The sequence below is a fragment of the Pleurodeles waltl genome, chromosome 7 (genome assembly GCF_031143425.1).
Source record: "Pleurodeles waltl isolate 20211129_DDA chromosome 7, aPleWal1.hap1.20221129, whole genome shotgun sequence".
NCBI lineage: Eukaryota > Metazoa > Chordata > Amphibia > Caudata > Salamandridae > Pleurodeles > Pleurodeles waltl.
In genome coordinates this window covers 1,375,176,485-1,375,188,992 of record NC_090446.1, presented here as the reverse complement: position 1 = coordinate 1,375,188,992, position 12,508 = coordinate 1,375,176,485, and the positions used below count along the sequence as shown (strand labels likewise).

At 42.4% G+C, this 12,508-nt stretch overlaps 1 protein-coding gene across 1 annotated transcript in view; it reads left to right on the top strand.

The window, feature by feature from the left end:
* Positions 1-4,031, top strand: part of NTF4 (neurotrophin 4) — a 108,074-nt gene extending 104,043 nt beyond the window's left edge. Inside the window, exon 2 of the mRNA XM_069200860.1 lies at positions 1,311-4,031. Within this exon, the coding sequence (XP_069056961.1) occupies positions 1,332-2,045 (714 nt within the window). The 5' untranslated portion in view covers positions 1,311-1,331 and the 3' untranslated portion in view covers positions 2,046-4,031. The remainder of the gene's footprint in view (positions 1-1,310) is intronic.
* The last annotated feature ends 8,477 nt before the right edge of the window (positions 4,032-12,508 follow it).

Here is a 12,508-nt window from a genome sequence, read left to right as displayed (position 1 = left end):
TCTATCTATCTATCTATCTAAAATTTGCAGGCTTAAATTAGCGGACAATAGGCAATAACATTCATAGTTGTTCCAAAAAGGGGGCCCAAACTACTTCTGACCCCTAAAAATTCTTATGATAATACTGAGTGAGGGAGTAATTGTAGAGGGGAATATTTTAAGGAGTTGATGAGGTTACTGTACACGCACACAATGGCAGATCATGCCAGAAAGTGCCTGTAGGTAGTCAGGCCATGCTTACGCGAGGGCAGCCTGTCCTGGACCCAGCGAGTTTGTGGTGTCCCACAATAATCCCCAGCTCCCTTCTCTTCCACAGTTCGCCCTTCTACGCTACTAAAGTCCCGGTACATTGTGCAAAGCTCTTAGCACACTTTGTCCCTTCGCTTTGGTGATGCCTTCCTGGGAGGAGAGCTGGGGCTTTTCATCCTTTGGTAGATCGCTATCTGTGTAAAACTGAACCGCATAACCTGCCTCTCAAGCCCTTTGTAGTCCACCAAAGCACAAAAAGGCCTGTGTAGTACAACATTTGGCAGAATTGCGCCAATTATCTATGTCTGGGCAGATTATTCACAAGGAGACAAAGCAGCCCTGCCCGGGCTTAGCAAGCTTTGTCTAGCAGAGGAACAAGATTCCTTTCTGTACATAAATAGAGCGCTCAAGCCTTTGTCCTGAGCGGGTCTTCCTGTGCTGCTTTCATCTTCACAATTCTCCAGATTAGAAAGCAGGAGAATCTTGTGGGCGATGCCATCTTGTGGAACTCCTCAGTGCATTATAGGTAATCTGTCATCTTCTTGGTTTACATTCGAGAGACCTACAGGGGCTTCCTTTATATAAACCTGTAGGTGTCAGCAGCACTTGTATTGCGTTGTGGACTTTCACTGTCTTGGTTGCTGCTGCACACAGGTTGCTTTTTGACGACTGCTCTAGCAGGTTTAAGAGCGAAGGTGACATCACTGATCACTGACAGTACATCACGCAGCACTTCAAGAAGGTACCAAGAAGATGCTGCTCCTGCTTCCTTGTATAGTGTACTCAAATGTTAAAGAGAAAACTGTAAATTTCTGGTTAAAATGAAAGACTAAAGAAAGCCCTAGGTTATCTGTTTTAAAGGATTTGACTTTGTATCTTACAATCAAACTAATTCTATGATGCAAATGTAGCTATCTCCCCCTTGTGTAATGCTTCTTTGGTATGGCCTACTCTTGGTGAATGAGAATGACTGCTCTAACCCTGCCTTCCTTATTTGGAATTGTGCCTGTTGGGTATTTGCATCTTGTTTAACCATGTGCCTGTTTTCTGCTTTTCTTCAGCTGTCCGAGGTGGATTAAGTAATGATCGTCCGCCTCTATGCCATGGTGATCTCGTACCTCTGTGCCATCAGTGCTGCCCCTCACCAGACTCAGGACGTACCCCGGGAGCATGGCCCCCGGCAATTTCTCAACAGCACTGCTACTACCAAAAAGGACACAAACCCAACTGCTATGCCTCAGCTGGATGGAATCCTTCAAGACTTTGACCCAAAATACCCAGACATGACTCACCCAGAGTGGGACTTCTATTCTCCCCGGGTCACCCTCTCAAGCCAGGAGCCTTCCGGCCCCCCACTTCTGTTCCTGATGGATGAACCCTCCGTCCATCCAGATCTGGCCAATAGGACTTCCCGGGTGAAGCGGGCTGAGCCTTCTGACCACATCAGTCCCTCGAGAAGGGGGGAACTTTCTGTGTGCGATAGCATGAACATCTGGGTGACGGACAAACGCACTGCTGTAGACATACGAGGCAATACAGTGACAGTTCTTTCTGAGGTTCAGACTCTGACGGGTCCACTCAAGCAGTACTTCTGGGAGACCAAGTGCAATCCTTCGGGCAGTACCACCAGTGGCTGCCGTGGAGTGGACAAACGCCACTGGACCTCAGAGTGCAAGCCCAAGCAGTCCTATGTGCGCGCCCTCACCATGGATAGCGAGAAGCTGGTGGGCTGGCGCTGGATCCGCATCAACACAGCCTGCGTCTGCACCCTGCTGAGCCGCAATGGACGGACGTAGGGCGGGGCCTGTCAGACAGGACCAGGATGCATCTGACACACACCTTCCTTCGAAGGCAGGTGCAAACAAAGCAAAACCTCAGACTCATCAAAACTGTACAAACACAACACAAAAAACAACCTCATACATTAAGCTACTCAATCTCACCGTTATTCTATTTGTAAATATTATGTATATTGAGAAATGTAACTTATTGTTAACTGTTTTTTATGGATTGCATGGAAACCAGAGGTTTCTTCCCAAAGTTTGCGTCTTTCACCCTTTGATTTCCTTTTTGACCTCGTTCTCCTGCTCCCATACACAGAAAAGGCCAGTTTTGGTTCCTGGGGAGTGAATGACTCCCTTTACAGTGGCTGAGGCCGACTCCCCTGTGAACGATGCACAAGACCCTCTCTGCCACTCTTTTCGGGCAGTGTTTACCTAGACTCATATATGTATCTAAGTGCCTTTTACGCAAAATGATGTCTTAGCTTCCACAGCCGTGCACACAACAGAGTTGCAAAACCTATCCTAGATCAGCGGTCACCAGGCATTAATGGGGATTACATCATACAGTAATGACAAGGTAGGCTGTCTAAAAAAAGAAAAGAAAAGCAAAATAATGTGGACGGAATAACTTGCAACCTAAGGAGTGTTCGAGATTGTCACTTATTTAAACTGCACAAATGTAGAAGGAAACACCATGCAGAATTGACTATCAGCACTCTTTTTTCCTATATGGTCATCGGACCATGCAGTATTGACTATCAGCCCCCCTTTTTTCCGATATAGTCATCGGACAAGATTGAGCTAGAAACTTGTTTAAAAGTGGGATAAATGTACCTCAAAGAACAAAGGCGTGTGTGAGTTTTAATTTCCTCTCTAGGCCAGACTGAGCAATAACTGACTGTTAATTCCCTGTGGAGTTATCTCAGAGAAGCTTTCGACATTTAATTACTTCTATTCAGCCAGAAGTCATCTGCTACATGATCGCTGCAGGCTTGTCCTAATGCCCCAAGGTGGGGCTGCTTCCCTAAGCCTGATTGTGCCTGACTTCTAATATCGCCACAGGCAGCAGGATGGGGTGTGTAGTTTATTGTCTGTCTGGCCCTTAACCCCAGATTACCTTTTCCTGATCCCTTAGTTCAAAGGATCCTGTCCTTGCCATATTCAGCCACCACATTGCAGTGCAATTTCCTTTATTCATGCTAGGTGTTTTGTTAATTCTCTATTAGGGATGTTTTCATAACAAGAAGCATGTTGCTAGTACACGCAGCATCCTTGATGTGTTGGAAAGCTAGACAGCACACCCCAACACCACTGGGACCTTGGCAAGTAGGTTCTAAGGAAGGGGTGCCATCATTGGCTTGTTCCAATCCATGGTTGAAAGCACCACTGTGCCCCTACATGCACTAAAGCTTCACCCGTGCTCCTAAATACAGGGAAAAAGGTAACTGTAGGTAGTTGCCCAGGACATTGGAGAGCTGTTCAGTATTTTGCATTTGAATTTTTGTCTTATATGTGAAAAGATGAATAATCATGTATACCAAGTTTTCTCGCAAATTAATTCTCCTGCGCAGGTTCAAGTTAATCAGGTAAGAGTTCCCAGGGGCGTCCACAGGCCCTAATGGCTCATATCATATTTAATTAGTATGTAGTTTGCTAAAGAGCCACTATGACCCTTTCAAAAATACCAGTCAGCCCGTTTATTGCAATAGTATGGAAGATGATGAAGAGAAAATTATTATTGGTCTCTCAGAAATTCATGCACACTCAAACCGCTCCTTAGGATTGCCCTTACCCCTCTCTTGCGTTCCTTAGCGCCACCTTTCTCTCGCCCTTTGTCCTGTATTTATTTCCCCTCGTTTCCACCCCGACTAGATGCAGCCATGCTATTAACTTATTTTGTGTTATAAAGTGCAGAGTCGTGCTCCCCTCGGTACATACCTGTGTTTTTACTCTATGGAGCATCTTCCGAAATGGCAGAAAAATAAATGAAGAAAAAGAAAGTGGTTTCTATTTTGTAGTCTTCCCGGTGTGTTGGTCACTTTTTTTGAAGAGTTTTGAAGGTGTTTAGTTGTCTGGTGAGAGAGAGAAAGAGAGAGAGAGAGAGAGAGATGTGAATAGAGCAGGAAAAGAGTGAAATAAAGAAAATGGTAAGATAAACGTATCCAGCTGTCCTCTGAATGATCAGTACCACCACCACTCTCACGTGACACCTCTCGCCCATTTGCAAGTTCTTTCCCTGCGGCAACTTTAATTAAGTTACAAATAAACAAACGCATCCGCCGTGAAGATTTTAGTATTCTGTGAGAGACTCCGAATTCCAGGACCACCTCATTGCAAACTCTTGGTAAATTTTGGGATATTTGATAAAATGTGCCATCCCTGCACGATACCCACTTTATCTCTGAATTGCAAGCAATTGTAAGCCACCCAAGAGCTAAACTGCACAGCTCACCTAGTCCATGGAACAGTCAGAAGTTGGAAGAAAGCAAAATCAGAGTGTTGAAAATAAATAATATAGGTGAGGTAGGTCATCACTTGAAGCCTTAGATATCTAATGCCTTTAGTTGCTTTTAGTTGGCAAAAGTAAACACTGTTTTCAGCATACATTAACCTAAAAATATCACACCCTGAATAAAAGTCATCTTTGATATTGCCCATACTTCTCTTAAAATAGTAAACATTCTCTTTGGATAAGAAAAATATCCTATACCCCAAACTAAAAACAAGATCCTCGTATTGAGTAGTCTTTAAGAGAACCGGATCACTTGATGCTGCTAAATCCCCATCAACTAGTATAGCTAAAAGTCACAAAATGTACCTTCCCTTCTAGTCAAATTGTTCACAAGAAGAGTTCCCCTAACTTGAGAAGAAGACATACCTCAGCACTGATGAAAAAAATCCCAACATCAACGTGGAAAATATGTTTATTTGTAAAGTACTATCTTTGGAAAAAACGTAAAAAGGGTTGTAACACTCCATTTAAAGAACAGACAGCCAAACACACATAAAGTGGAACTATGAGCCTTGCATCGATTGGACTGTAAGACTGGAACGTCGACTCTTTTATTTCTCAATTATAATTGGTTTAATGTGACAATAGATGCTTGACGGTCTGTGATCATGCGGCCAATAATGGAACACTGCTCCTCGTTCTTTAAACGCATAATACACTATTGCTAAAGTGATTCTCCTCCCCTCTTAATTTGCAAAGGTAGGATGTTAGAGATCCGCAAACCTGTCTCTGATATGTCGAGTCCCTCCGCGACCAACCTTACCACACCACATAATCAAGAAGTACAAAGAGCTGGTGAGGACTCTGCTCGCAAGAGGGCAACTGTACATCTCTACTGCATGGCACTTCTCTGTATGGTATTAGTAAACTGAAATCCTTCCTGTCCAAACATCAATCCTGGCTGGCGTCCTTTTACTGAAATGTAAATCTGTGTGGAGCAATATTACTTATCATCTATTCTGGTAACACAAATTAAATTTACGACCAGATTTCTTGGCAGCACATCAACCAAACCCTTGCCATTTATCCTTACATTTATCTTTTAAGGAAAACATAAGCATGCAATATCACATAGCTTAAAATTGGGTATAGATCAAATACAACACATCTGAACAGGAAGACAAAGACATTAACACCTGAAGAAGACGTCTGGCAAGTCACACATTCAGTACTTTCTTTTCTAGATAGTGGAAAGTTCTTCTCACAAATTTGACCAAATCCTGCCTCGTACAGCTAAAACATGATCTTCATAGGGCAGTTAACCTGATTACTTGTACTCAGAAACACAACCACATTCAACCAAAGTAACTGAACAACCTTCCTTGGCTGCATCTGAAGGCGAGAATAAACTTTAAATTCATCTGTATTATATGAAAAACATAACATTAAATTATTATTTTAACAGTTTCTTAAATAACTCTCTGGCGCTTCGGAAGTATTAGGTTGCTTTTTAGATAACCCATTTCTAACACATTATGTACGATAAGCGTGGTTTTTAGATAACTCATTTCTAACACATTATGTACGATAAGCAGACAAGGGATCTTTGAGCAATGAGAACAGTGAGGATGTGCATACAGTACAACATAAGGAACTTTGTAGGAGCATCTAGAAAACCTCATTGAATGGCAAACACTGTTTGAAATATACTGAGGTTTCTAGGAGAGGTAATTAGGATTAATTTAAGAAGAGGTGAAAAGGTCAGTTTTTAATGTTTTTGAAAGTGAGAAATGTGGTGTATGCTCTGGTTTTGGGATGCAGGAAATTCTAGGGAGTAATTTCGCCGTGGGTGAAAAAGTGGTTCTGGGCATGAGTTGTTCCAAATCGGGTTCTCAGGCCACTACCTGCACCCAAAACGGAGGACAACCTTGGCAACTAATGAGGAGTTATATTTAGGCATGGGATTATAATACTCACAGCCAAGTGTTTATCTAAAAGACAGACTGGTGTTAGCAGGCATATCACACGTAATAAGGCTCAAATCTCATTTTACACACAACACCAAAAGCCAACAATTCTAAAATAATTAAGCAGGTGTTCTCCAGTTTTCCTAGCATATGACACAGTTTTCGAGAAAACAATTAGGTTTTTCATTCACGCTTCTCACTCAGTGCACAGCTTTGAATACTCACATGTTCAAAACCCTCTTTCATTCTGCAATGCAGTCATCTCACCCAGTCATGTTTCAACCCGTGTTGATTCCCTGTCTGCTGTTTTTTCTTTGCTATTCCACCTGATATTTCAGGTATTTATTACTTGTTGAGAAGTTTAGTTTAGTGCTGCACGTTGACTTTTGGTTCCTTCAGTTGCTGCTAATTATCCAACCATCTGCCACCTTTGGTAAAGAATGAAAATGGTGAAACTTAAAACATTTAATTTAGAAAGGAACAAAATGAGGGGTTTGTTTTGTCATAGACATTATGGTTAGTGCTGTAGAAAGAAACATTAGAACACATTTTAAGGGAGTTCTAAAATATCTTCCTGTTCTACTTCCAACAGTAGGAACCTGTCAGATGATTCTCTTGAGTTATACGGCAGGTTCCCGGAGTGTTCTAAAGAACAACTAGAGCGCTAGCAATCTTACTTATGACAAAAGTGTAACACAACTGAAGCCATCTTGATTGAATAAAAATGGTAAAACTGATTAAACTTAAAACATTTAGGCCCAGGTTTATGACAAAGTGGCACAGCACGGCCATCACCTCCCCAGGGCTTCTATTTGGATATATGCTGGGGGTCCATGGCCTCCCGGGGACCACCACATACCCAGGCCTTCTATGTAAATATATGCGGGGGGCACGGCCCTTCCACACCCTGGGGACCACGACCCCTTGGGGCAAAGAGAAAACAATAGAAAAGGGGTCCATTAGCTCTGTGGACCGGGGCTATCTTTATGTTTGGGGAGGCCGCATGGCCCCCCTCGAGGAGCCACTGGAAGCCCTGGGTATTGCCACCCTCTAGGGCCGGCACGTGTACAGGGGACAGAGATGAAGATGAAATGCTTCAGCAAGCATGGAGCTGCTGTTAAAGCAGATCCGTGCTTGCTGAAGCATTGGCACCGCGAGGGAAGCGGTACCAGATAGCCTGTAAAGGGATTACTAATTAGAAAAAAAAAAAAAAAAAATTGTTAGGACCACAGGGGAGGCCTTGAGGGCTCCCTCGCTATCCCAGATAGCCCATTAAGGGCTAAAAAAAAAAAAAAAGAACCTGTAGCTCAGTGTGAAGGACGCAGATCTTCACACTGAGCTTTAGAGGTTCGAGTCCAGCTGGACTCATTACCATTTAAAAAAAAAAAGTTTATAAAAAACAAATTATATATATTTTTTAAATTACAAATACATTTTTTAATTTATATTGTTGACAAATATCTCATTTTAAGTATATGAGACATCAAAGCCTATAAAAAGCGCTCCCTTTCGCTTTGTTTCTCTCTCTTTCTCTCTTTCAATCAATTCTCCCACTCAGACACTTACGCACCCACTCAGACACTCACAGAGGCACTCAGACACTCACACACACACTCATAGACCCACTCAGGCTCTTCTGCACTCACTCACAGCCCCAGTCAGACCCTCATGCACCCACTCAGAAGGTTACGCACCCACACATACACACATTCAGACCGTCACACACCCACTCACAGACCCACTGACACCCTGATGCACCCATTCACAGACCCGTGCACATACTGACACACCCTCTAAAACACAGCCTCTCACACTGATTCTCACACCCAGAGAGGCCTTGCAGAGCATCAGGTTGGTTGGTTAGGGGGATTGGCTGCAGGGACTGTCTGCAGGCCAGCCCTTGCGGTTCACCCCTACTGTGCATGGGAGAAATCCGTGCACAGTTGGGTGCTTATAGAGGGTTGGCCTTATGGCCAACCGCCACCGTGCATGGTTGAAGGTCATGTACGGCAGTGGTTGGATACAAGAATAGCAGTTAAAATTACTATACATTAATAAAACATAGACATTCACTGAAAAAAACAACGGTTACAGGGACATTATAGTTAGGTTCTGAATTTACTTGTACAAAACCAAAGAAATTCAGCAGTTATAGTTAGAGTTCTTTCAAGTAACGAAAAATCGCGCCTTAAGGTAACTATAACTCGCGCCCTCGCCTTGCACAGTTGTCTCATCAATAATTTCATTGCAAATATTGCAGTGACAATAGGAAAGATGACACAGAATATGTCATCAATTATATAATATGTGGAGTAATTAGCTGTGCATGGCGAAGGCGTGAGTCATAGTTACTCATTGCGCAAGTTTTAGATACTTGAAAAAACTATAACTGCTGAATTTCTTTGGTTTTGTATGAGTTAATTCAGAACCTAACTATAACTCCCCTGTAACCTTTGTTTATTTCAGTGGAAAAAAAAAAAAAAAATATATATATATATATATATATATATATATATATATATATATATAAAACTAAAACACTTAGGCCCATATTTAAACTTTTTTAGCACCGCATTTGCGTCATTTTTTTACGCAAAAACAGCGCAAACTTGCATAATACAATTGTATTTTGTAAGTTTGCGCCGTTTTTGCGTCAAAAAGCGGCGCAAATGCGACGCAAATAAAGTATAAATATGGCTCTTAATACTTACCTGCAAAATACTTACATTTACTTGAAAAACTCTTACCATGCATATGCCTTTACAATGACATTTGTTGTAAAGGCATGCATAGTAAAGGCATATTCGTTGTAAAATCCTGCATGGTGAAGGCATTCATGGAAAAAAACGCATGCATGGTAAAGCCTTCATTGTAAAAGCATTCGGGGTTCAGCCTTTGTTATAAAAGCTGGTTCCCTAGGAGGAATTGAGTTCTCTCTATCCTCATCCACATGTCGAGGTAGGGCATTTGCCTTCTCATAACAATTTCCAGGCCCGTAAGTGATCTTGTAAGTGGGAGAAGACTAATAACCTACAGACTTGGCAGGCATTAACACACTTCAAGGAATCAACACACTTCATGGATGTTGGGTATAAGACATTCTTATGATTAGTCCATACAGTAATTTAATGAATTGCTCCCTCAAGTTAGAATTGCCAGTGTGTAAATGTGTCCTTAATGGCCAGTAGTTCTTGATTATAAACTAATTTCTTTAATGCTAGAGATGGTTCTAAGGAAGAATGCAATAGGGTGCAGGCCTCCAGGTTAAGGATGTCATTGAGGGTCTCCAATGCAATAAGATGATGCATCAGTTTCTGTAATAAAAGGTGAATGGACATCAGGATGCCTGAGGACTGGTGTAGACACAAAAGCAGCTTTCATAGACTTAAAGGCTTGCTTTTGTTCTTCACCCCCTCAAAATGGCTGTTACTTTTATAGGTGGGCCGTAAACTTCAGTCCGCTGGTGGAGTTCGCAGGGTATGCTGACTCCACGCTCCACTTGGAGCACGGAGTTCAGCAAAATCTGCAACAACCGCCTTGTGGTGGAGTTTACCACCCATCTGCACTGCTGATCAGAAGGCCTGTCCTTTAAGGTAGCATAAGGACACATTTTTACAATAAATCCAACCCTTTTAAAAATAAACCTCACTTATTGTGACTTTTATATCTGCCGGAGGAAATGGCAGACTGTTTGGTAGAGGGAAAACCAACTTTTTGACCACACTCCAGTATTGACTGTGTGATTATACAGGTAGTTTGTTTTTTCGTGAGTTATGCCCACAGGGCCACCTCTTCCAAGCATTGATTGGTGCCCTTAGTTTGCAGGTCTGTGGCTAGACTGAGAATGAGGCTTGCACAGCGCAGACCCCAGAAACACCAGGTACGCCATTGGGGTCCCAGTAGGATCTGTCTTGCCTCCATCATAAATGAAAGCCATATCCAGCTGGTCAAAGCCTTGTGCCAGGAACTCCTGCACAATTGTGGCTCTCCCGCTCTGATCCAGGCAGAAGCCGAACACCATGCTTGGTACCCAGGATGGTGTGGTCGGGAGGGACTGTGCCATGGCTGTAGTGCTAACGAGTAAGAGAAGTGAGAGGACAGAATGGAGGAACTCATTTCTTGCCGTTTTGGACTGGAGCAGCCCTGCAACTGGAAAGGTAGGCTCGAGTGTCTGTGTTTTTGTGTGCGTCTGTGTTTACTATTTAGGGCTGACTTTGTCAGGCTATGTCCCCGGCTGCAGACCTTGGGCTGGAGCTGTAGGTGACAGTCTGGGCTGACAAGTGGTGGCTGGGGCTCCGGGCATGCTCAGAACAAAAGTAGGCGGCACTTTTTAACGAGGTGCCTCGGTTGCTCCTAAGGGCTAAGCGAACAACTTAGTGGGTGTTAAAGCCGCTGATGCCTGCCACTGCCACTCTCTGCAGCAGCAGTCCTGAAATAGCAGATCCATCCTCCTGTGAGAGGAGTAAAATTGAAGTGGGAGGAACTCTGCAGCATTCTTGGAGTTTTTATCTAACTCAGTAGAATCCCGCTGAGTTAAACTCTGCGAGTTCCACCCACCCTTAGTTACCATCTGTTGAGTTGGGTTATAATGTTTACATGGAAAAATAATATGTTGAATGAAGTGATAAATGTTAACAGATCCAATGAATCTCTGTATTTCTTTTATGTTAGCAGGTATTGTCCAATCAAGGACTTTTTTCAGTAGTATCCATACTGGTGCTCTACTAGAAATTTGAAACCATAAGAAGGTATTATAAGATACCTTAAAGACATACAGTTTGAGCTTGGCTTAGAGCAGGTGTTGTTGGAGGCAGGTCAAGACTTCCCTTATATGAGCTATATGCTGTTGGAAAGAGTTAGAAAAGAAATCAAAATATCATCTGGGTATATCACCAAGTAGTATCCAGAAGATCTTAAAGGATATAATAGAAACAATGCTGGAATGCCACTGGAGAGTTACACAACCAGACAGTACGTTTACTCTTAGTTGAATGTTTACTACTTGTGGTATTCACAAACTCTGAGTGTAAACTTACTGCAAAATTGTCTCCACTCCCAAAGTAATGCAGCTGGATTACTCTTGTGTTGGGTACCATAACAAAACCCCTCCCTCATCCTACCTATACCTCTCTTACTCTTTCCTAATCCCATACCCTTTAGTTGTAAGTCTGCCCCTATTCCTACCCACCTCTTCAGTCCCTACCACATTTACTAGTAAAATTTATACTTACATTTGCAAAGACTCTGCAGTTGGGGGAGAAGAACGTCACACATATAAGTAGATAGTGTGGAGTAGTAAAACTCTCCAAGTAGTTTGTGAATTGAAATTCGTAGTAGGGCAAAATGTACTATAAAATGCAGTTTGTGAATCATGCCCTACATGTCCTTTGTGTATATGAAAAGTTGTTTGCAAACATACCCCTTATGTTTAAGGGACTAGAGTACAAATTCCTCTCATATTTTCTTTGGAGAATGTCTTGGCTGTCTTAATGTGATCCAGAAATAATGAAATGAGGGGGAGAGGATATCAATTTTGGATAGTAACTTTGCTCAACTCTTGATAATCAATACACAGTCTGCAATCATTCTGGACCTTTGGCATTAAACATACTGGCACTTCTGTCGGTAGAAAGGTCTGATAAAAACATTTTCAAGATTTTTTAGCAAATATTATCTTTGAATTTCATCTTCCTTTTACATTGAGAGGATAAATGTGTCCATGCGGAATGGCACCACCCAAGATTAGATCAACATAAAAATCACACACTCTCAATGAGGTGGCACCGTATCCACCCCTTCTTGCCAAACACATCAGCATAATCCATACATGAGGCCGGAACATCCTCATTTTCTACAATTATATGTTCAGTAGTGTCCCTGGTCTCCACTTAGAGTGAGGATGCAAGAGGTGGGCATATCAAAGTTTGTTTGATGTTAACTGTTGTTCTCAAGTAGCACTGATTTTGATGGATACTTCAAACCACAGATGCCTCGCCTTAAGAATATTCCATAGGAGCCTGAAAAGACCCAGAGTTTTTTTCTTCTGAAATACTCCT